Raw genomic sequence first — 25,986 nt, forward strand, 5'->3', positions numbered from 1 at the left:
TCATTCGAGAAATCCAATATCCGGACTGGTTGGCAAACGTAGTCCTGGTGAAAAAGGCAAATGGGAAATGGAGAACCTGCGTCGACTTCACCAATCTGAATAAAGCCTGCCCCAAGGACAGCTACCCGCTCCCAAAGATCGATCAGCTCATCGACGCCACCGCGGGTCACGAGTTATTGAGCTTCATGGACGCCTTTTCCGGATATAATCAGATCAGAATGTATGAGTCCGATATACCGAGGACCTCCTTTGTAACAGACCAGGGGACCTACTGCTACCGTGTTATGCCCTTCGGCCTGAAAAACGCCGAGGCCACATACCAGAGGCTTGTAAACAAGCTCTTCCGGAGTCAGATCGACCGCAACATGGAAGTGTATGTCGACGACATGCTGGTCAAAAGCCGGAGTACGCAAGATCATGTCTCCGACCTGGAAGAAACATTCCAAGTCCTGAGAGAGCACGGGATGAAGCTCAATCCCACCAAGTGCACCTTCGGCGTCAGCTCGAAAAAATTCCTAGGGTTTATGGTTAGCCAAAGGGGCATAGAAGCCAATCCAGAAAAAATCAAGGCCGTGGTGGAGCTCACTCCGCCCAAAACCATCAGAGAAGTGCAGCGATTGACAGGGATGATAGCCGTGCTGGGGCGCTTCGTTTCGAAATCTGCAGAGAGGTGTCTCCCTTTCTTCAACGCAGTCAAAGGGCTCAAGACCGCGCCCTGGACGCCACGTACGCCCTGCAAGAGACACACTGAGGTTTTTGCGGAGAGCATCTAGGGGGCAAGGCTCTGGCGATCAAATTCCTGCTGAGAGGTCTGTACTGGCCGACATTGAGACAAGACGCACTGGCCCTGGTCAAGAGGTGTGAGAAATGCCAAAAGTTCTCCCCCACCATTCATCAGCCCGCTATATCTATGGCTCCGATCATTAGCCCGCTACCCTTTGCGATTTGGGGGATGGATATCTTGGGCCCCTTTCCACCAACCTCCGGAAGGCGCACCTTCGTAGTGGTGGCCATTGATTATTTTACGAAATGGGTGGAGGCTGAACCTCTAGCCCAGATCACCGAGCAAAATGTGCAGAACTTCTTTTGGAAATCAGTGGTCTGCAGATTCGGGATTCCTCGCGCCTTGATAACAGATAACGGCAAACAGTTCGACTGCCGAAACTTTCGGAAGTTTTGCTCCGACCTGAAAATTGAGCAGAGGTTCACCTCAGTAGCACACCCACAGACCATCGGGCAGACAGAAGTCATAAACCGAATCCTACTTCAAGGGATAAAGAAAAGACTGGACGAAAAAGCTGGCCGATGGGCCGATGAGCTCTATCATGTCCTATGGGCGTATCGCACCACCCCGCGCGCGACAACGGGTGAATCACCATTCAACCTGTCCTTTGGGACAGAGGCGGTAATACCTGTCGATGTAGGCACCCCGTCCGCTAGAATCACCAACTTCAACGAACAGCTCAACGGTGACGGGCTCCGCGCGAATCTTGACGTATTGGAGGAGGCCAGAGAAGAATCCTGAATAAGAGTCGCCGCCTACAAGCAGAAAGTATCTCACTATCATGACTCCAAGATGCGTCCCAGAGAGTTTCGAGTTGGGGACCTGGTCTTAAGGAAAGCTGCTATGAAGGTCGGGAAACTTTCCCCAACCTGGGAGGGGCCCTACCGAGTAAAAGAGGTGATTCGTCCGGGAAGTTATAGACTGGAAACACTTGAGGAACAGCTACTACCCCATGCCTGGAACTCAAAGAACCTTCGCAAATACCATCAGTAGCGAGCTAACCGGCACAAAAATGACTTTGTAAATATACTGAATGTAAATGAATGAAGCCCGTTCACAAATCTCTTTATACTCATCAAATTGGAAACCCAGTTCACTAAAACTAGGGTACTCGACGCTTGGTTCGCCACGGCTCGTCTCCGCAAAGACCGAGAGCCCACTCCTGGTCCGGAACCAGCCCGGATGCAAAAAACTAAAAGCTCCTCGGAAACCCAGTTCACTAAAACTAGGGTACTCGACACTTGGTTCGCCACGGCTCGTCTCCGCAAAGACCGGGAGCCCACTCCTGGTCCGGAACCAGCCCGGATGCAAAAAACCAAAAGCTCCTCGGAAACCCAGTTCACTAAAACTAGGGTACTCGACGCTTGGTTCGCCACGGCTCGTCTCCGTAAAGACCGGGAGCCCACTCCTGGTCCGGAACCAACCCAGATGCAAAAAACCAAAAGCTCCTCGGAAACCCAGTTCACTAAAACTAGGGTACTCGACGCTTGGTTCGCCACGGCTCGTCTCCGCAAAGACCGGGAGCCCACTCCTGGTCCGGAACCAGCTCGGATGCAAAAAACCAAAAGCTCCTCGGAAACCCAGTTCACTAAAACTAGGGTACTCGACGCTTGGTTTGCCACGGCTCGTCTCCGCAAAGACCGGGAGCCCACTCCTAGTCCGGAACCAGCCCGGATGCAAAAAACCAAAAGCTCCTCGGAAACCCAGTTCACTAAAACTAGGGTACTCGACGCTTGGTTCGCCACGGCTCGTCTCCGCAAAGACCGGGAGCCCACTCCTGGTCCGGAACCAGCCCGGATGCAAAAAACCAAAAGCTCCTCGGAAACCCAGTTCACTAAAACTAGGGTACTCTACGCTTGGTTCGCCACGGCTCGTCTCCGCAAAGACCGGGAGCCCACTCCTGGTCCGGAATCAGCCCGGATGCAAAAAACCAAAAGCTCCTCAGAAACCCAGTTCACTAAAACTAGGGTACTCGACGCTTGGTTCACCACGGCTCGTCTCCGCAAAGACCGGGAGCCCACTCTTGGTCCGGAACCAGCCCGGATGCAAAAACTCAAGCTTCTGAGAAACCAAGCACATTAGCATCGACCTGAGCCCATGCCGCCTGCCTAAAACAATAGCTACACAGTATGCGAAGAAATAGTATAAACTAGAGATGGGCAAGCGGAGAAGAGGTAGACAATAAAAAAGTTTGCTTTCTATTCATATGTTAGGGCCTCAGAAGACCATTACAAAAAAAACGCCTCAACGGGCTATTACAAAAAGTTGGGCCTCAGAGGACCATTACAAAAAGAAATCCAGAAATCACCAAAAAGCGGAGAAGGAGAGCTCAAGATGCCTCGTTGCCGCCGTCCGGCGAGGGATCTGCCCCTGGGGCCAAGAGTGCGTCCGCTGTGGCCGGCTCATCACCAGTAATTGTCGGTGGGTCAGGAAGAACCATCTTGGACAAATCAACGCCCGGGTCGGAGTCCTTGATCTGCCCAAGGCAGTCAAAAAACCCTATTTTATAAGCCTCACTGGATAGCAGAAGGAGTTCGTCCTCCTTTTCCTGAACGGCCACAAGCTGCCTCTCTCGGGCTCTCTCTCTCTGAGCGGTGAGGGCCTCTGTGGCTTTCTCCTTTTGTGCGGACAGTTGTGCGGCAAAGTCTTGTTTAAGCTTCTTGTTCTCCTCGGCCGACTTTTCAATGATTTTCTGAAGCTCTTTCGCCTCCTTGATCAACTTCTCATTCTCCGCCTCCGACTTCGTGATTGCTTCAGAGACTTCTTACTCTTCCCCCGAAGATCATTGAAGTACACTCCAATCTACAAGATACAAATGAGCAAGTGTTAATACAGGTAAATGAAGTAAAAGACGGACAGAGTAGATGAGCCTGAACCTATGGCTGGTCGACACCTGCCTTGGAGCATTAACTCCCCACCTACCCCAAATTTTCCCTATAAAAGGGCTTCCAAAGCTCATAAATCAGGGTATTGAATTCTCACCCACCACTCTTAAAACTCCCTCTTCACTCCGACTCATACTGACTTGAGTGTCGAAGGGCCTGTCCGGAGTATACTCCGGGTCGGTCATTCTGACATCGTTTGCTTCTGTGCAGAACACAGTTCGTCCGGACCCTATTTCCTTCACTTCGGCTCCTCGGGCCCTCCAGCTCGGCTCTTACGTCACTGTCATATCTGTTAACCGATTTCGGGCCTAACAAGACCCAACAAGTACATCCAAGCCATGAAAGGTTGGTACCAATGAACCTCAAGCTACTTCCTTGACTCGGATTTGACTAAAGGAAGTGGGGGCAATATGTTGGGGGTAAAATCGGCACCTCCCACTGATGAACGACAGGTGGCATTCTGTATTATTAGAACCCGACTCTTATATGATAAGAAGAAAGTTTATTACATATCATTTTCTATTCCTTAAAAATAGTAACGTATCTAAAAGGGAAACCGTCCCCAAGGAAGAATCCTTCAGTGAGGAGGCAACCTTCCCTACAGAACGGATCTCCGTTAAATGAAACTTACTTGTTCAGGGAAATAGGATATCTATCGAAATAGATATAAACTTATCTCCCGGGGAAGTCGACCAATTAGGCAAGACTCCTAAAACAGTATGTTTTTTACTACATTGTGGACTGCTCTCTCTATAAAAAGGGACCCTCACACTCACAACAGATTCATTCACACTTGTTGGTAACGCATCTAAGCTTCCATCTCTTTCCTTTCACTTTCCCTGTGATACCGATTTCCGACTTGAGTGTCGAAGTGGCCGCCCGGAGCCACAACTCTGGGCCCGCTAACACTTTTTCTGTGAGTGCAGTGCTCTTACAGGACCATCTCTACCACAGCTAGATCGTACGAGCGGATTTCGGCATCATCAGGTTGTATGCCTCTTCGAATTAGGGCCTCTTTACAGATAAGAAGTGGGGAGTGGGGCCTCTTTGCCCTACTACTTTCGTCGGATAGTAACCCTTGCAAAAGACCTAATTACCAACTGTGAAAAACCTTAGCATGACAAAAGCCCAGATTTCAGTCGGGTTATAAATTATAATGCAACTCAAGCACAACAGGAATCCCAACACCTTGGATACATGGATTTTATAATCAACGATTGTAAAATCCTACATTTTAAAGCTAAAACCCAGATTTAAAATGCTAAAGCTTGGATTTTAAATGCCGTGCTACCACTCAATCATGTAAAATCCAGGTTTTGGCTCATAAAATCTAGGTCTTAGCTTGTAAAATCCATCTAGGTTTTGGCTTATAAAATCTAGGTCTTAGCTAGCTTGTAAAATCCAGAATTTTACATTCCTGGATTATAAAATTCGAGAGAGAGAGAGAGAGAGTAATTCATTTTTAGAAGCATATTATTAGAGGAATGATAGATACAAGGGGCCCTCGCATAAGTACAACCCAAATTATAATAACTAATCTAAACTCTTACTATTGAGAGAGAGAGAGAGGATCATGGGGAGAATAATTCCTTTTAAAAGCGTATTATTATAACTAAATCCAAAATGTAATCTAGTGTGGATATGCCGTATTTCATTTGGAATTATCGTCATTTTCTTGAAGAAAATGGTCACATACGATGATGTTGAGGATTTCACATTCAAGCCTCATATTAACGGTATTGACCCCCTATTCATGTTCCACGTGTACTGCGGAGATGAGATAGGCTACGACAGCATTTTCTAAGGCACAAATATTGACCCCACCTTAAACCTACCAAAAAGTCTTCTGAACAATACCATGAGAGACTCTTAGAATGAGACGACCATGAGAAGCTGATCTGAACCCTTTGTACACAATAACCACCTCATCTCTACACATTCTTAACTATTCAATTAGTGAAATTGCTAAATAAATGGTTCCAGTCATGCTGTCATGAAGCCTGAACTGGGCCCACACAGGACACTTGCGATCTAAACCCTTTATCGTGGGCCCTACCACAGATGACTTCATCGAAGAATCACATTTGCAAATGATCCAAATTGTCAGATTAATGGTCTGCAAATTGTCGGTAAGAAGAAAATGAACGATGATCTGCATTCAATTTGCACGATCCAATGGTTAGAAATGTACTAATAGAGCAATCCTCACAGTTGTCTCTATACTTTGGCCACACTAAATATGCGGATCACATCGGGGAAGTGATATATTCCCCTTCTTTCTTCCCTGGGCCAGCCCCATCTCCTGTATCCATGACTATGATTTTAAATTTCGATTGAAATCCGAAAAATTTCTGGCCGAAACTGAAATTGGATATACCCAAAACGGTATAAAATTTTGACTGAAATTTTGATCTTTTCCCCGAAATTTAGGGAATTTCACCCAAAAAATAGTTTTTTTCCGTTATTTAACACTTTCCCAAAATTTCAGCCAAAATTACCAAAATTTTGGTAATTTATTTCAAAATTTTCTATGAAATAAAATATTATAGGGAATTGCTAACGTCCATCGCAAAAGGCATTTCGCGGCTGGTCTGTCGCATGTCACACCACGCACCTCATGAATGGAGACAAAAGATGTTGTCTTCATTCACGAGGTGATAGGTCTTACATGCAACAGACCAGCTGCGAAATGCCTTTTGCGATGAACCCTAGTAAATCCCAATATTATATTAGGGCCCGTTTGGATACCTCATGCATTTGTATTTTGATTTGGATTTGAGTTTTTGGATACAAACTACATCAATCTTCTTCATGATCATGTTTTAAGAGAGAGAGAGGGAGAGGGGGGGGGAGGGATGTCTCGTTGCTGCTAGAGCAACAACGTTGAGGAGCAGCGACGGTGAAGGATGTTGCCACATATTGATTTCCAAATAATGTCTCATAGAACATATTTCAAAATCGAAATTTTTTGCACTGTCGTTGCTGATTTGGAAATCTAAAGGATTTGATCCAGTTCAAAATATGAACTAAATCCAAATCTTAATCTTGTGGGTATCCAAACGTGGCCTTATTTCATTTCGTGGATTTCGCCCAAAATTTCTGTTACGATGAGGACCGAAACGCTTTCTGAAACCGAAATTTAAAACCATGTTCATGACCACCCTTTTAAGTCTTACCCTACAAAGGGATGACCCAAGGAAGAAAAATGGGCTAACAAATTATTTCCCATCACATTGTTTTGATGAGTGGGCCCGGGTAAAGCTCCTCATTCGGTTCTGATGTTAAGAGCAACTCTCAATACCATTCCCCATTACCAACAAAATCCGTTCAGCCGTTGGTTATGAATTAATTAGTCCATCATCCACGGCGTACGTTAGACATAACCCCTTCATTTCCTTCGGAATTGGGAGTATTTAGTTTTCTCAGCATTCAGGTCATAAATTCATATGTTTTTGTCTCAAAGAGAGAGGGAGAAAAAAAGAGGAGAGAAGATGAAGAGATTCCAAGGAAAAGTGGCAATAGTGACAGCCTCAACACAGGGAATTGGTTTTGGCATAGCCCAAAGGCTTGGCTTAGAAGGAGCCTCTGTTGTGATCTCTTCTCGTAAACAGGTTCCTCTTTTTTTTTATCTTTTATCTCTCTCTTTTTTTAATCAAAGTGAGAGAGCTATGATGTTCTAATAATATTGGGTTCGGTTTTTTTGTTGCAGAAAAACGTTGATGAGGCAGTTGAAAAGCTCAGAACTCAAGGGATTGAGGTTATTGGGGTCGTTTGTCATGTTTCAAATCCCCAACAGAGAAAGAATCTTATTGACAAAACCGTTCAGGTGAGAATCCTTTCTAATTTGATTCTGATTTAGGAATAGAAAAAAGTGATTTTGTTTTTCTTTTATTCTTGGTATGATCCCAAGCATGGGTTGTCAGTTGATGATGATGAATGTGATTTTATTTAGCAAATTTTTTATGTGTTTTGTGGGTTTTTTTTTTATCATTCCAAACATGAAGTTCTAGCCTATGACGATGGAAGATAATTTATAGTTCAAATTTTCACTTGGGTTATAATCAAGGATTTCAATATCGGTTTCGGTGGAAATTTCAGCCAAAATCATGTAATATTCGATACAAAAATTTTTGGTATTTTTTAAAATTGGGTGGTAAATTCAGAAATTTCGGCAATTTCGGTGGAAATCTTGCAAGTAACCTGAATTTCGCAGAAATACTGATGACATGTGGATTTCGTTTCGGCCTTGGCCGAAATCGAAACTGCTCGGCTGAAATTTAAAACTATGGTTATGATATCAAAACAGAAAATAAAGAAGAAGAAGAAGAATAGAGTATGAGAAATATTGGACAAAACAATGAGTTAATGGGAGGAAACTCGGCCTCCAACGAATAGCCATACGACATCTACATGTTAAAGAAATTTGGTAGAGCAAAATAGGAAATAGAAATCAGCATAATAAGAAAAGAAAAATAGGCAAATCTATTGCAATATGGAAACATCTTAAATATCGAAAAACAATGGTAGCATGATTCAAACATGTTCGTTTAGTGGTGTGTTTTGTTTCCCTTGTATATTTTTGTTATCACTCCAAACATGGGGTGTTTGTTGATGGTGATTTTAATTTTAATTTTTATTTTGGGTATGATTCTCAGGCGAGTTTTAGTTGACGAGAATAAAGGGTGATTTTTTGTTTGATTTTTTTTCCTAAAAATTTTGGGCATGACTTAAAACATTTAGTTTAGTTGTCGGTGATGAACATCGATTCTATATGGCGTCTTTTATTTTGGGTATGATTCCAAATATGTTGTTTTAACTGAAGACCATAGCGAAAGCAAAGATGGCCTTGAACTGGAGTATGTTTCCTTTAGTGATTGGATTCAGACAACATCTTAATCTTTTAGGCAATATGGCTGCATGTGGTTTTAGTTTTATGATCAATGCTTGATAGATTGTATTCCTACTGCTTTGTTTTTACTAATTTTAGTATGTTGTTTTGTTACAGAAATATGGGCATATCGATGTAGTTGTCTCAAATGCAGCTGCTAATCCATCTGTGGATAACATTTTGGATACTCAAGAATCAGTCCTTGATAAACTCTGGGACATCAACGTTAAGACGTCTATTCTTCTCCTGCAGGTAATTCAAAAATCACTTGCTGTGTGTTTTGAAGTTTATAGATTCATTCTGGATTCTTTCGACTTCGTTGCCATTACAGTCTGCTTCACCATACTTGCACAAGGGATCCTCGGTTGTTTTCATTTCTTCTATTGGAGCCTATCAACCACAAGCATCAATGGGAATGTATGGGGTCACAAAGACGGCTCTTTTGGGACTTACCAAGGTAGTTTTTTGACGCCCACATTGACGTTGAATATTTTTCTCTTTTTTCTTATTTCTTCTTATTGGATCTTTGTATTGAGTAAAGAGAGGATATTCCATTGAGCAGATAGTGTGTAGAGAGAGAACTACACACTATTGGCTGTGGTCTTGTTGGCTTCCGTAAAGAACATCAAGCAGACTGCAGAGGTCAGGGTTCTTTTGCCGGTACCCAAAAGCCTTCATGTGAAGTCCCTGACCAAAAGCGGGGTTCATTTCCTGGTACCCAAAATCCTCCATGTGAAGTCCCTGAGAGGAGATGTCATGTTAAGCCAAGTGTATCCGAGTCCTGATGAGTCTATTTGGTTTCACAATATCTATGAGTTTATCGGGTTTTGTGTGGTTTTTGGTTGCCATTTAAGCAAAATAATCCAATTTCATGTCGAGTTTCAAACTAGTAGGAGACTACTTGGCTTGTCTCCTTGTCTGCTCATATGGCATACCGGCACATTCCTAGCAATTTCCAAGCAAAAAATCACCAAAAAGGTGGTCTTTTACAAGTAGATTCTTGGGATCGATGCTTTTTCTCCTTTTTGTTCTCCCATTCTCTCTCTCTCTCTCTCTCTCTCTCTATATATATATATATATATATATATATATATATATATGTGTACTGATACCTCCTACCACTACTCTATGAGGTTGACAACTAAACACTACTTACCACTACACTATGAGATAACTATGAGGAGACTACTAAGCTTGTCTCCTCCCTCTTGACTACTTAAGTTTTAATTCACTGCTATTCTACGAGATAACTACCTGCAACCAAACGAGTCCTATAGAATTGTTTGGACAAAGGGGTCAAAGTTTTTGGATGTTTTTGAGATGTGGGTCTATGTTTGAAATTAATGCAGAGTTCCCATGTCTTCTTAACCTTCAATATTTACTTAAAAGTTCTTATATTTCTTAGATAGAAGAGAACAAAAGAATTTGGGTTGTTGACCCTCGGGGCCTTCTCGGTGAAGCAGTCTTTTGGTTTCCTTTTATAGACTAATACTCCTACCATTTTGGAAAGCTTAAGTTCCTCCAATAGTTCAAGATATTTGTTGGATTTTTGGTGCTTAGGAAAATTAATACCTTGGATTGGTTGAAGAAAAGGAATATTTGTGTTGCCAACGGATGTGTGTTGTGTAAGAATGAAGAAGAGACAATCGAGCATCGTTTCATGTCCTTTTTAGGATTCCAAAGGAGATTGCTAACAAATTGGAAAGACATGTAGAGGAACTTCTTGTAGGAAGGGAAAGAGGAAAGAGGAATGAGAACTTCTGAAACATCTAATTATGTGGGATGAAGCATGTAGATGAAGTATGTAGATGCAAAAGTGGTTTGGGTTGGGGAATTTGTTGTTGAGGAACATATCCCTTTTAGACAGATGGTTGTGCAGATGCGGTGAACAAAAAGAAGCCTTGTAGATGAACGATATTTTTGGGATTTTTTTTTGGGAGAGGGGTGGGGGGGAAGTTAGGTAGGAGTTGAGGCTTGGTGGCACGGATGTCGACTTGGTAGATAAGAGAATTTTTTTGGCTAGGGATTAGGTTTAAGCGTATGCGAATTTATTAATGCTATGAGAGTTTTGTTTTGTTTTTATTTTTTAGGTGGGGGGAGGGGGTGTGGCTTTCGGGGGAAGGGGTGGATTCTCTATGAACAATAAGGATTTGGAGTTTGATGCTATCCTTAACCTACTTGGTAGCTGGAAGGATTTCTATGTCTCCTGGGTTGCAGCAACGAAAAGAATATGGCTGGCAGATACTCATAGAACGTTCTCCGTGTTCTTGCTTTTCAAAGTGTCCTTTAAGGAAGATATTCCATCTTGGGAGTGGAATTGGGTTTGGAAAGCTCCATTTTTTACTAGAGTTGAATGGTTTTATTGGATGGCATTGTTCTCCAAGATCAGCATCCATGGCATGACTGGATGTGCTCTTTCCAAGATAAGAATGAGTCAGTGGACCATATTCTCATTCATTGCAATTCAACTAGAAGAATTTGGAGTGTGATTCATAAGTGGTTTGGGCCTTTGGGGTTCTCTGGATTTTCTCTGAGTCCTTGAGGGAGATATCCTTGATGATTGGAGATGTCGCCATCTTGGGAAGTAAGATTTTAAGGCTCACAGCTTCTTTTGCGATTATGTGGTCAATTTGGATTGAAAGAAATCAATTCTTTTTTTTTAAGAAAAAAAATGTGTTTTTGAAAGATAATTCTCATAATCAAAATTTTATTGGTGGGTCGAACGACCTCAAAGAAGACTTTTGGGCTATGAGGACCCGAGATTTCTTCAGGTGTTGGAAAGAAATCCTAGTAGTTACAAGAGCGAAGGAGAGGAAGTTGCAAAATGGAAACCATCTCCAAACCAACCGATAAGCTTAATTTTAATAACTTGTTCGGTGGATATTGGCGGACCCTTTAGAGACGGTCATGTTAATGGGCTTTTAGCTCACTCTTGTTCAATTGGCATAGCTTATTCTAACGAAGCCGAGATTAGAGCTTTGCTTATGGTCATTCGCTTGTTCAAGGAGTTTAGTTGAGAGCTATGTCCAGGAAACAGGAGAAAGACATAATTAGGACTCTTACATAGTCTATAATCTCATTTATAAAATGACAACATCTCCATGGACTGCTACACTCTTGTTTTGTTTTTTTTTTGTTCTTTGGAAAATGACTGATACACTCTTGTTGCCCAGCCTATTGCATTCTTTGAGTCACCCTTACAAAAGGGGAAGTGTAAGAAGAAAGCTTCGGCCGAAATTTCTGAAAAATAATATATATTTTAAAAAAAAATTCAATTTCTTGAAATTTCGGCCGAAATTTGGTAAAAATCCGAAATTTCAGGTTTCGGGGATTTCGATCTCGGTCCCAACCGAAATTCGAAATTTCGGTATTTCGGCCGAAATTTAAAACCATGGTGGTAGGTCATCCTATCAAATTCCAACATGTCTGGGGCTCTGCCAACAGTGAAGCGGACCCTACTTGGTTTGGAGTTGACCAACCTAACCTAGAGTCGTTCGATTTCCTTCCTAAACTCCTTTTAGTTGTAATTTGCTTTTTTCTTTTTTTTTGGCTTGTTTCTAACTTTGGCCATCTTGGTCCTAGGGTGCTGCCTTTTATTTCATATTAAAATTATTTTTTCATTCAAAAAAATGTAATTAATTCGAAAAAGAGGCATATTTTTTAACAAGACAATTATTTGATCAACATAAGCTTCCATCAAGTATATGTGAATTATCTGGGTATCATGTCATGTCAGACACAGTATGTTCGGCCTCTAGAAGTGTCTACGCATCATATGAGTTATATGTTAAGCAGTTAGTAAAATATCTTCTCCTTGAATCGAGTTAGTCAATCATATTTTTTTTGAAAGATTACATATTTTATTGAGATTAGAATGGCATTAGGGACCAGTAGTACCCCTTGCATTACAAAATATCAATGAGAACTGGATTAGGCATACCCAACCAGAGAAAAACCTTAAAACAAAAACAGTCTTGTATCTTTTCTTACCTTCATCGTTCCATTATCATGAACAATTTTCTTTTCAAAATTCCAAACGATTCTTTCTACATCCTCGTTAATCCCTTCAAAAGCCCTATTAAATCTTCAGCCGGCTCTCCTATGCCGAGCACTTCTCCAATTCCTCCATGATGTACTTGATTTGAAAATCCGGCATGTCAATGAGAAGGTGCTCCGGCAGCCAATTCAAGAATACATGGTTTTTTCTGCTGTCAATCCTCTCCTCCACCAGCCGGATACCTACGACCTTGTTGGCTTCCCAATTCAACCGTCTCGCAGCCCTTTCCTCGCTTAACAGCAGATGGAAGAAAGGGTGTTTGTACAACGGCGAATAGGTATTCTTGACAGAGTCCATCCCACAGAGCCTGTACATGGTGAAGGGGCGATCTTCAGCCTCTAGTTTAAATAATTTCCATTGCTTTCGGAGAAGATCTCCCGACAACTCTTTGTGGGTTGGATCATTAATAGAGGCCCTCTCTTCGTCGTAGGTCATCGACCTCATTCTCTTGAGGATATTTTCTAGGACCAGAATCTCCATGAATAACCTCCTATTCCTACCTCCATAGCATGAAGAAGATTCGTTATCCAAGTCAGGTTGATTGAGGTTAAGAACAAAGGCTTTCTTTTTCACTTCTTACTCTTTCTTCAAAACTCTATACCTCAGATGCCCTAGAATTCCAAACCCCAGATATTACAAAATCCCGCCCCAATGCCCTAGAATTCCAAACCCCAGATATTACAAAATCTCACCCCTATATAGTAAGGACAAATCACTAAGAGTAAAGAGAAGTGTCCAGATCAATGAGACACGTCGCTTAGGGTAGCGTGCTCCTAACAGGGGAAATTTATAGCCTACTTCCCCTTTACCAATAAAGAATAAATTTAAGGAAGCTTGTGCGTCACGGTTTAACCTACAGGCCTCGCATCAGCAGAAGATACTAGAAGGTGGGCCCCCTGATCCAAACAACCAGAATCTGCTAGTGGCTGGGGAAGTTATAGAGAATTAGCTGAAGGCGAACCCAACCCTGGGCAGATGGGAGATTAATTTAATAGGTTTTGGGAGCCGACTGCTACTTTGCACCCTTATTGCTCCCATGGATTTCTCCAGATAGGTTGAACAAAGTTTCACTTTTGATCTTGCCATCTTCGCCTTGAGTTTTATACCAGGGTTGATCTCGGCAGAGGGAATATTCCTTGCGTTTACTTGGCAACCACCTTTTTTGCTCAACTTGGTAGATAGGTCCAGCCACGAAACTTTTCGTCTAGGGGCAGGAGGGTCAATTGACTCAGACCCAACTAGAGAAAGACAGGAAAGACTAAGGCTCTTGCTTTCAGGCACGGCAACCCCAAGACCTTTGTCAGATCTGACCTTGGCAGCGCGCCCTGGTTCAATTCGAAATTTGAATTCGGTATGGGGGCCGGAAGATCGCCGGAAAGCAATCCCAGAGGGTTCAAAATGGCCTTCTGCTGGCGAGAATGTCGGAATATCCAAGCCAGCAAGATCCGAAGAGGATTTAGTCAAAGAATACCCGTCCAATTTTTCCGGAATTTCAATCCCGATGGAATAGACGTGATCTAGAACCCTAATTCTAACAGATGGTCCTAAAAATTTCCATCGAAGGGCTAAAACTTTTGCCGAAACAAAACTCATACAGTGTTGATGACTGCCTTCCATCTTTGTTTCCAAGACCTTACCAAAAAGATTCCCTATAGCCTCCACTGTAGAAGTAGCCCAAACGTGTAACGGAATACCATAGAAGTTGACCCACAAGGGTTCCTCTCCTTGAATAAATTCCTTATTCCACGGTGAGAGGGAGATCAATTGATTCCCCAGAGCTTCCGAGCCCTTGGAGAGGACCAGAGAGGCCTGCAGTTCTGATTCAAACATAAACAGGAACTCATCCTCCACCAAGATACAGGGGCATTGTAGTGATGGAATATCCCAAGACTTTTGTGCCCAAAACCAGAGGTCCTCTAAAAATCCTTTGTGGTCTTTCTTTTTCTCTATCAGACAGGCTTTTAGAGAATCCAATCGGACTTCTACCTCCCTACCCGGGATGGTCAAAATCAGGTTACCTCCATTCTCTTGTGAGATAATTTTATGAGTATCAGGCCAACGATTGCTCTCACCGTAATCAATCTCCGATCGAGGTAAAGGACGAGTACGGGGTACCCAATTAGAAGAGTTCCTGATCCGGCGACACCAACGGCAATTATCCCTCCATTTGAAATTAAGGTATCTACAGGGGAAGCAGAACCAGTTTCCATGGGTAGAACCTACCTCTGATTTAGATCTCCCTTTAGGCCCATCTCCCCCCTTAGATAGCAAAGCCAATTTCCCTTTATCTTGCTTACAAGTTCTACATCTTTTCCGCCAACCGAAGTTCTGGTAACAGCAATAGGGACACACTTCCAATCCTCCGACCATCTCACCCTACTCATTTTTCCTACTTGATTTGTCGTTATAGAACTACCTGATCCTTTACACGAAACATTAATGGCCTTCGCAATATCATCCAAGTTAGTCAATCATATTATTATGAAATATTCTTTGATCCTTGGGATATTTTTTGGATCGGATTTTCCACAAACCACCATGCGCACATGGCGTAGGCAAATCAACTACCTACTTGTTCATTTCAGCTGCTGGGCGTAGAATTAACCCACGGTGATGCTGTCTGAATTCTTGTGGTCCAAAGTTCACCCTCAAGGTTCGAAAGTCTCCCCTGGACTTCTTTTCCGTCAAGAGAGAACCTTTGGAAAGACCAGCTCTAGGGGAGCAAGAATGTGCAATCAAGATCAAGTATTGGGGACAATATATACTTCCATAAGTAGTTATGTGTGACCCTTTTTTGAATGATATGTATGACCTATTTTAGATTGAGTCGCTAGTTGTGAAAGAGAAACGGAATGACAAGTGTTGAATGTGCATGCTTGAAGCTTGTTCTTTATGACTTTCTCACTGTTGGGACAAGTTTGGACAGGTGCTTTACTCGTTCCACCAGTTTAAGGTGGGTGATAACTGAAGGTCCTCAAAATTGCAACACGTAGCGTGAGTCGGTAGTTGTGTGTCCGATTTTGTGGAATAGTGCTTAGTTGAATGATTTTAGCAGGTGAAGTTGGCCGAAGACACGAGCTTTTTTTTTTAACTATTTATCTAACTTTTCAGACTCTTTGGTTTGCTTGGGGCAGAAGACTGAAGAGGGGGGCTTTTTTTGACATTTTTCCACAACAAAAGGAAGTGTCCAATTAAGAGTAGTATCCAGCAGAACAAGCCTACCCTCTTTTCAAAACGGAAGAAGTGATCCCCACATGAGTGGAATGGTCTAAACACGCTTTTCCACCCTCATGTAACTATCTTCATAGCCTAATCCTCATGAAGCAGGAGCTGGGGCTGGCATATGGGCTGATGCATCGGCTGTTGGAGTGTCGGATGGTCATTTGATAAAAGGAGGTGAGGTCGTGCCACTCATAAAGATGAGGGTCAGAATCTCTCTTTGGGGTCCGGCTAGAGAAGCCCACGGAACGGTACGAGATGGTTAGAAAGTTAATGACTGGTGACAGTTTCGATGTTGTGTTTGCCAAGGGGATCCGGAAAGCCACTTACTACTTCGTAATGGCTTCATGGCGTGTCTGAAGGTGTGAATTTTCATGGTCAATTTCAATTACTTTCCAAATCGTAAAGCGAAAAAATGGAATCGCAGATTGTTCTTAGTTGTGTGTCTGATTCTGTGGAATAGTGTTTAGTCAATGCGCTTTATTGGGACCTTTTGTTAGCACCCTCCCCCTTTTGGTATCCTTAAAGTGGCATTCCTCTTTAATGTCTTGTGCATGAAAGTAAGAAGAATAGGGGATAAGGAAAGAAAACTAAAACTAGTGTTATTTACAAATGGCACATTGGTAGTGATTTGGAGATGACTGTTGCTTACATTCGGTCGAGTTAATCTTTGATGAAGAATGGACAATTTTTTCTTCCGCTTAGATGACTGAAGCTCTCTAGGTCAAGCACCAAACCTGTTAGACAGATATTCTTGTCTGTTCTCTTCAATCACAAGCACTCTACAAAATAGTCAGCCCAAAAGGGGTAATCAAGGACTTCCAAATGCTTGAGCTCATGAGTCGTGACCTAGAAATTCCAGTATCACTTTCTCTGATGAATGTAAACCGAAGTGATGAAAACTTGACCTAATATTTTTTTTTTGAAACTCCAATTTCGGTTATCTTGATCATGACCTAATTGACCTAATTGCAGCAACACAATTTTGATTATCTTCTCCAACTCCAAATCAGTCAACTTATTTTTTTTGAAAGGTCAAATCAGTCAATTTTTAAATATGAGCTGGAGGTACTTGATCTTTCTTGCAGAATAAATGAACAATAGTATGAAGCCAGAGATGTAAGATCGTTCCACAGAAGTAGGCAGTAGGAAACCTAGAATGCTGGTCTAATACTATTAGAGTTCTGCAAAGAACAAATAATTCTATCCATCTTATGTTATTTGTATTGTATACAGGGTTATAAGTTGCAGGGTATTGCACGTCAGCTAGCGTAGTGGGTTTGCTCCCCATAGATGCGAGTTCGAGTCCCCTCGGAGTTACCTGATGCATGTGGAGTTACCTGATGCATGTGGTTTACGGGTGATTGCGTGCATCCATAGGATTAGTCCCGCCCTAAAATGGGGTGGGGATACCCTATGTCATCAAAAAAAAAATTTGCAAGGTATTGGTATGCAATACACACCCAGTACTACCAAAGGAGCATTATATTCTCTAATAGCCAATTCATTGATGTTTTTTCAAGTTCTAGCTACCCTATCATAGGCACATTTGTGCACCAAAATCTTCATCATATATTCCACAGAATCCTTTCAATAGATCAATGACATCAGTGCATGAAGTGGCGTAGGTTGCAGTGCTCAAGTAGGCTTGGATACAACATAGACTTGGTGGAAGGGTACCATCTTAGTATGCTGCCTATGCTATGAACTCCATGGGGATCAATCAAGTAGAAATAAATCAGTGCATTCAACCTAATTTGTGACCTTGGTTGGTCAATTAGGCTTGAATATTCTATAGACTTAGGTGGAAGGGTACTATCGTACAATGCTACAATGCCACTGCAGACAGGAATGGTGCAGATATTACAATTTTGGGTTTCAATTAATGCCCAAATGAATGAGATGAAAGTGGGCATCTAATGTAATATTTACAATAGCTTATTCTCATCCTTCTTTTTTTTCTATCAGTGATAGAAATTGGGTTGCCTTGAGTTCCTTTGAATGAAATTATGTTTTCTTATTTGTGTGAAACATTGTATAAATCAATAGAGGATAATGCATGTCCATTGTTTTTCATTTTAAGGTTTTTTTTATTCCATCTTTTTTAACAAATTCTTTATTGGTATATTTATACATAATACAATATATGCAAAAAATCATAATAACAAATAATGATTACTTGCTATTTGTAGACACTGACATTCATTTCATGTTCTTCTCTAGGCTCTTGCAACTGAAATGGCACCCAATACGCGAGTCAATTGTGTTGCTCCTGGATTTGTACCCACTCACTTTGCCGATTTCATCACAAGAAATGAAGATGTTGTGAGTAATGTCTGGTATTCGATTTGTCTGCTTCTATTGCATTCTGCTTCATTAAACTAATTTTTCGACATTGGCAGTGATGCTGTTTCAAGATACTGTAAATTTTTATATTCTGCAAAGAGTTTTCAACTGTCTCAAAGTTGATAAAATAATTACTTGGGTTCTGAAATTATTTATCTTGTTATCTTCTTATGCATGGATTGCAGTCACATAATTCTTTTTAAGTGTTGCATTAGAATTCTTCACTTTTCAAATTTTAATATTCTGAAAAGAGTTTCTTCACTTTTTGTCTAGTAATGCATTAGAATTCTTGTTACCGTAAGTGCGTGACTCAAATCCACCATGTCAATGAATTTCCTTTTGAAAAGTATAATTACCAACTACTTCTTCCCAATTTACTGAATTTTGAATGGATACTTTGCAGAGGAAGTCCATTGAAGAGAGAACTTTACTGAAAAGATTGGGGACCACAGAGGACATGGCCGCAGCTACCGCCTTTCTGGCCTCAGATGATGCTTCTTACATAACAGGAGAAACTGTGGTGGTGGCAGGAGGGATTCCTTCAAGACTCTAGACTTCCCCTCTTTTTTACTATTTCCTTTAGGACTCTCCCTTGCTGTATTAAATAATGCATAGTATTAAACTATAAATAATGCATCTTATCTTCGCAATTTCTTTCTGGTTTTTTTATTATTCTGCTGTCATTCCCAACTGCAGCTGAATGAACTCAGCGATTTGTTTGTTTTAAATATAATTTTGAATTTGGAGTTAATACACAGTGGCAGTAAAGAAAGATTAATGAAGTTTTATAAACCCATAATGAACCATGGTAGCTAGTACTGGTAGGATAATCCAAACAGTTAAGTGGAAGATCTCATATTCCAATGAGTTTTGTCAACACAAAACACTGCCACTCTTTATTGCTGTCTCAAGCTGTGGATGTTGCAATGAACTTTTGAAATGATAAGAAAATAACCCCTGAATAGGATATGAAGGGTATTTTTGTACATTGGGCCCTCTATTTCGAATGCTCCATCGAATTTTGTTACGTCTTAGTCATCATGATTCTAAATAATTCATGAAGTTAGGATATGGATCCAATGGACATGGATCGAATCCAGTTACTAAGCCCAAATACTGTCCATTGATGTTCACATCCTTGCTCCATGGTACCCTCAGGGTCCATTGATAGCCCCATTTAGAAGTTAGCAAGATGTTCTGCGTCTCAACCTTGTTGGTTTCCTGGTATTTTTGTAATCGAATACATTATACAGTGCAAACGTGCACGTGATCCAGACAGTTTATTTAGTGGGCCCATGATGAGTGGACGGTAGCTTGCAGATCACTGTTTAGACAGTCCTCAACATCAATAGGAAGACTTTTGAGGATTGCTCAAGTGCATGTTCCTCATTCAAGGGATGGGCAATGGCACAAAATCCACATTAATAGGAAGACTTTTTAAGGATCGCTGTTCAATGATCCAACCCATCTATTTCCTAGACCTTGCTATGGATGGGACAATGGCTACAAAATTCTCTCTTATTGGAAGATTCTAACCCTTCAAATTGAGGTCACCATATAGATGGTTATAATCGTCCGACAGGGGTGGATTTTGCTCCATGATCCTTCCATAGCAATGCCTAGGAAATGAATTGTTTGGATCATTGAACGAGTAGAGTCCCTCACCTGTACTTTTGGCTACTCATATTCTTCCACTCATCCTGTAAGAACCCTTTTAATGGAGGATAATTTATGCAGGCCGGGGAAGAAAAATAAAAGAGAAGAGAACAAGAATAGGAGAAAAAAAAAGAAGAATACAGAGAGTGGGACGAAGAAAAAATCTGGGGTAGAAATTCTCAATCAATAATTAAAACTCTCTGATAATTAAAACTCTATGATACATAAGACCTAAATATAGCGTATGTTAATGACCTGAAAATAAAAGCCATAAAACTAAAAACATGGAAATAAAAATCCTAGAAACTAAACACCATGAAAATAAATCCCTAAAAGTCCTAATGGGCAAATAAGCCTCTTATTGGGCCTACAACCTGCATCAACAATACTCTGAAATTAGTTGCTTAATCCTGCAATGAAGCAAAACCATTGACCAAAAGCTAGAATTTCCCACAAAAACAAATACCAGATGAAACTCTACACATTCAACATCAACAAATGCTGTCAACAAGCAAATCTTTCCATAGAGTATAAGTGAGCATTTTAATATGCAATTTAACTGCAAACAAATCAGCTACATAAGCAAAGAGCAAAGAGGATCCCTTTTGGGTATCTTTGCATCTTATGTACATAAATCAGACCTAATAAAATGCATCCTAACACAATACAACTACTCCACAGCTTAGAGTAGATAGACAGAGAGGGAGCTTTTTTCCACCTCCAGTTGAACCCAAGCATGTATCATCCCCACTTATTATAATCATCTTCCTCCGTCTTCATACCCTCTAAAGGCCATTCTACATGAAAGAACACTGGAGCTAGTGAGAATGAGGGAGCTGAAGTGCATTATCTCCCTATTTTTTCACCCTCCCAACATTTTCTCTACACGGTAGTAGTTTTGAAATCCAATATTTACACAGGAATGACTTCGGCCCCCTGACTTTCATCGCATATCAAAACGAGGCCTTCAATGTAGGTAGGTAGAAGGCAGCTCCGCCATTGAATGCCTGTTGAGACTGGCTCTGGGGATGGTACAATCATAAGCATATTATCATGGCGCTGCACGATGCCCATCACACTTACAGTGCTTCCCTCTTTGATATACCTGGAAACAAGTATTACCTTAAATTGACAGATATAACATAGATCAGGAACATAGTTAGCATAACGTGATTTGGAAAAATAAAGAGATGGGAAAATTTGAGTTTAATACAGTATTGGTTCAGTAAAACGTAGTAAAAAAAAAGTTAACACAAAAAAATGAGTTTAGAATTTTGTAATTTACAAAATATAGGTTTAGAATTTTGTAATTTACAAAATATAGTGGGGGTAAAGTTGGAAAGATGGCCAATAAAGTGTTTAATATGTTTAAAACGCGTTTTAAGCATGTTTAAAAAAAATTCTAAAAATTACAGAGCTTTTTTTATGGTAAAAGTTTAAAACGGACTAATAAACGGCAAAGCATTAAAACACGGTTTTTTTTTTTTTTTTTTTTGAAAATAACGCCGTTTAAAACAGAGTTTTGCTAACTATGACCAGAATTAGAGAGGACTATATATTTTTTGAAAATGGTTAACTGGGTTCTTGGCTAAATTGACAGATGTAACATAGATCAAGATTAGAGAGGACTACATTTTTCCAAAAATGGTTAACAGAGTTCTTGGCCTACCCTTCTTCGAGGCGCATTATGCGGTCATCGCTAGAGAGATTACGCTCTGCCAACCAGCGGAGAAAACTAGGAGAGAACTCTCTGTTTTCCTTAGTTATATCAACCACAGTTGCAGGTTTGACAAAAGGTGCAACCTTTGCCCCAGAGCCAGCTTTCACAAGTGCTCTTAACCCAGATTGGAAGTCTGATATGTAGAAATCCGCCACATGCCTCTGTCACAATAGATAAGCAACCAATTACCATCAACAAACATTAGCACTACAGAGACAAACATAAGGATAACCAGGCACGATAGATGCAACATGACCAATAGTAAACAACTAATTGTTAGAAATCAAAGCATATATACCCACTGGAGAGAATATGCTAAGTGTTACACAAATACTCTGTTTGCTCGCGCAGGAATCTGTAAAAATCGTGGGACTAAGATCTAATAAATAATTAGCCACATTGGGATAGGGACAACAGGATGCAAAATGAATTATTGTGTACATATTGAATAAATTACAAAATGTACCAAAATCAAATCTGCTCATTCTCTTAACTACTGCAGGAGATAGCTTTGCCAATGTCCGGATTTGATAGTCAAATCCCATACTGAAATATAACATGCGCAACAAACTACACATTAAGGGCGTGTTTGGATTGCCATAATCGGAAATAAGAATTGGCATCTGATTCTTTCTCCGCCAATTCTCACATTTGGTTACATTTAATCGAAGTAATTGGAAAGGCATGGAGGGAAAAAGGGGAGGCTGTTGCCGCCCAGCATAGGTGGTATTTTCGATTTCCCTCTCTCTCTCTCTCTCTCTCTCTCTCTCTCTCTCTCTCTCTATATATATATATATATATATATATATATATATATATATATTTTTTTTTTTTTTTTTTTATTTTTTTTTTTTGAAAGATGACGGAAATATATTAAGATCATACAAAGAGTACATGTGTGGGGGACCAGTAGTCCCCCTAGTATTACCTCTCTCTCTCACTCTCTCTCTCTCTGTCTATATATATATATATATATATATATATATATATATATATATATATATATATAAAAGAAACCCTCCCGCCCATCTGTCTCAACAATTACCCCACAGAAGTCTCTCCCTTATTTCAGGGAGAAAAAAAACTCTCTCTCTCTCTCTCTCTCTCTAAGAAACCCTCCCGCCCATCTGTCTCGACAATTACCCCACAGAAGTCTCCCTCATTTCAGGGAGAAAAAAACTCTCCCGAAATCTCTCTCTCTCTCTCTCTCTCTGACACAGAGACAAAATCTCTCCCTGATTTTAGGGAGAAGAAATCTCAGAAAAATCTCTCCAAAATTTCTTTCCCTAAAGCTAGCGAAAACTCCTCTCGCCCTTTCTGTTTCTACTAAAAATATTTCCCTGTCTCTCTCCCAAAACTAACTGCCAAAATCTCTCTTCGATTTCACCAAAATCCTTCCTTCTCTTTGCTACATACTTGCTCTCTTTCAATACTCCTCAACGAGAAGAGTGAATAGAACAGAAAACCCAAAACCACCACTTTCTCCTCCTCCCCTCTTAGCGACGCCTCCCTTCCTCTGCCAATCAGCGACCCCTCACCACCTTCTCAGCTTTCTCATAACTCGTCATTCCATGCCCATGCTATTGATGAACCCAGACAAATCTCTTGGAATTCATATTCTGTTTGCAGGGTCAATCAGAACAGCAATGGCATCTGATATCCATTCGGATTCTTGATTCCGACAATCTAATTCCAAACACACCCTAAAAGCTAACAACTAGTCAAGCAGAGCACAAAGAGACACACTTTCACAATCCCCTCCATTGCTAAGGAAATCTGCAACATTGATAGCTCCTAGGAATATTGATATGCATCAGAAACACCTCTATATTTCAAATCTCAGATTGTAAGAGCAATATTAGTCAATCTTAAATCACAAGGCTTAAGCTCGAAGTCCATGCGATGGCATTAGTAGAATCAACTTCAACCTTCAACTCCAGAGGTAGGTCTGGTTCAAAGATATGAAGACACTCCAAAAGTGCATACACATCTGTGACAACAATAGGCCAGGAGAAGGCTTTGTCAAGCTCAACTGCTACATTCTTAAGAAATCATGTTCTTGAATGATCCATATTACCCTTAAAGCAACCATTGAAATTAAGTTAATTCAATTTGGAGGAGGTGAGATCACTTGGCTATAATTTACAAGGATAACACCAACCAATTTCCTTCCACATATGATGGAGTTACTCCTGAATATATACTACAACGTAAAGGTAGAGGTATATTTTTGTTTCTTAATTTCAAAACTACAAATTAGAAACAGTCAAATTATTTTTTTATTTTTTGAAAATTGACATACTTCATTAATATTCAGATAGCATTCGGGACCAGGAGTCCCAGCCTGCAATACAAAATATTAATATAAATTGGCACGGGCATGCATACCCGAGACCAATGCAAAAAAACCAAAAACTGAAGTATAGCGTAAACCATCCTTTCCTCTATTCCGTAGCACGCCTTCTATACAATTCCCATGGCATTCTTACAAAGCTGTCATCGGTACCTTTCTGAAAGTGCACATACTAGATCACCAAACAAGAACCTCTAAAGCTATAGAAGGACTACTTCTCCTGGAGTACTAGACCTACACTCTGAATTCTAAAACTCTTGATCAAATGCAAAACTCCATGAAGATATAGCAAAGCTAAAATATCCAGACAGGAAGCCTAAGCGAGAGAACGGATCTCTCAAGCCATGGCTATTGAGGATTGAGTACTTTTGGATAACAACAAGCATTTCATATTGCTATTTAGAATATAAGTGTATTGGATTACTCATCAGAAAAGTTTATCATCTACCAACCTTCCACTCTGATTCTGAGACTCCAACGAAAGACCAAAATAGTTGAGAACAGCACTACCACCAACAGGCATTTGACCAAGGAAGAGTCAACCCTAAGCGAGAGACATTGAAATCTTATGCCTAAGGGAAACAACTTCCTCCTAGAAGGACAGTTGCAATGGAACAAACCCAAAATTCTGTTTCCTTCTATTTTCTATTTTTCATTTTACCTTCTATTCCTTTTCATTCCTCTCTTATCTATTCTTTTTCTCTTATTTCTTTTTTCTTTTTTCTTTTTTTCTCTTTCTTCGGGAAGGCCATTCATCTAGAGTTACTACCCTCGGCCCCCTTCTCTTCACCATTCCTCTCCAAACATAACTCCTTACATTCTTTCAGATCTCCGATTGCCATAGACCGAAACAAATTCTTAGTGGCTTCAAGGTCATCATCGAAACCGATGCCAAAGACATCCCCTACTGCCAACAGTTCGTCCATTTCCTCAGAAAGACTAGCTCTACTTTCCTCCGACTCTAAGGGATCTACTAACTTTGAACCTTCCTCTTGATCTTCCACCTCCAAACCCATCCGGGCCCGAACTTCCATGCTAACTTCCCGATCGAGGGAATCCCTTGACTACTGGGTTTCAACGGCTACGGTAGCCTTCAGTTTTTCCAGTCTCTCAATCTCCACAACCTTCACCTCCTCCCAACGCTGTCGACGGGCTCTTCGCTCCTCCAAAGCTTCCTGAAAAAAATAAAGTTTATAGATTCTAAGAAAAGCTTCCTTAGGGTTTGTCGTCCTTGATACTTTTAGCAAACAATCCTTGTTAGCCAAAGCGTCCCTCTTGAATTTTTGCCATTGCCTTTTCTGGATACCCATAGAGATTTCCCTTGGTGTGGGGCACTCCTCTGCCTCCATTTTTTCATCAAATTGCAGCTCTTTGAGGAACTGAAGATCGCCTATCTCTAAAAAGTCCGCTTTCCTTTTCCTAGAGGACGGACCAGCGTCAGACATGGTAGAGATCCTAGAGGGGAAAGGTTTATCAAAATCCTTCAAAAGAAGGCTAAACATGGAGGCTAAGCAACTCTTACTAGATTCTTCTTTCCTCCGGAAACCCAAGAGATTTCTTTTAAAGAGAGAGAGACCCCTTTCATGACTAATAAATGCTTATTGAGACGCACGCCTCTTCCCTTCTGTTCTGCTTTTTCTCTCTAGATCGGTGTGCCTTTTCTAGAATTGACACGAAACCCTTTGAAATGACCAGTGTTATCATTCAAGATTCTTGGACTCCCTTTGTTCTTTTTGTTTCTGAAGAAACGATTTTTAAATTTTACCGCATTTTCTACTGACACAGGTTGTATATTGAGACAATCAAAGATATCCTTTCTAAAGGCTTTTCCAGGGTTGATATAGCATTTAGCTTTTAATGTCTTCTGACACGCCCCTTTCCCAGGACTTACAAATTTCCCTTTCAATGGTGGGGTTAACCTTTTTAGTGTATCTGTCGATTTTCCCATTCTCGAAGTAAAGGATAGTTCAAAATCTGGGTTAGGTCTGTCCAACGGCTCTTTTCCTTTGGATGTGACGGATTTACCCCAGAGACAGATGGAGAAGGAACAACCATCGGCGGATCAATCACCGGCAAAG

The 25,986-nt window shown here is 40.9% G+C and overlaps 2 protein-coding genes across 3 annotated transcripts in view; one reads left to right on the forward strand and one right to left on the reverse strand.

Moving 5' to 3' along the window:
- The first annotated feature begins 7,088 nt into the window (after positions 1-7,088).
- Positions 7,089-18,930, forward strand: IBR1 (indole-3-butyric acid response 1). 2 transcript variants are annotated; one of them, XM_077364954.1, is made up of 6 exons: positions 7,089-7,280; positions 7,379-7,495; positions 8,675-8,809; positions 8,889-9,014; positions 18,057-18,158; positions 18,583-18,930. In XM_077364954.1, exons 1-6 carry the CDS (start codon positions 7,116-7,118, stop codon positions 18,730-18,732), a joined length of 795 nt encoding a protein of 264 aa, XP_077221069.1. In that variant the 5' UTR covers positions 7,089-7,115; the 3' UTR covers positions 18,733-18,930. The 2 variants fall into 2 exon arrangements, with proteins under 2 accessions (XP_077221069.1, XP_077221074.1); XM_077364959.1 differs by having other exon boundaries at positions 7,091-7,280; positions 18,057-18,172; positions 18,583-18,722.
- A 1,368-nt stretch (positions 18,931-20,298) lies between these two features.
- The window catches only part of LOC143862465 (Ubiquitin-specific protease family C19-related protein), a 43,038-nt gene continuing 37,350 nt past the window's right edge, over positions 20,299-25,986 (reverse strand). Inside the window, exons 3-4 of the mRNA XM_077373518.1 lie at positions 21,505-21,716; positions 20,299-20,940 (exon numbers count right to left, since the gene is read on the reverse strand). Of these exons, the coding sequence (XP_077229633.1) occupies positions 20,748-20,940; positions 21,505-21,716 (405 nt within the window). The 3' untranslated portion in view covers positions 20,299-20,747. The remainder of the gene's footprint in view (positions 20,941-21,504; positions 21,717-25,986) is intronic.

The sequence above is a fragment of the Tasmannia lanceolata genome, unplaced genomic scaffold, assembly GCF_043159265.1.
Source record: "Tasmannia lanceolata isolate RefF3 unplaced genomic scaffold, GAP_Taslan_0.1 ptg000003l, whole genome shotgun sequence".
In the NCBI taxonomy this organism is placed as follows: Eukaryota; Viridiplantae; Streptophyta; class Magnoliopsida; order Canellales; family Winteraceae; genus Tasmannia; species Tasmannia lanceolata.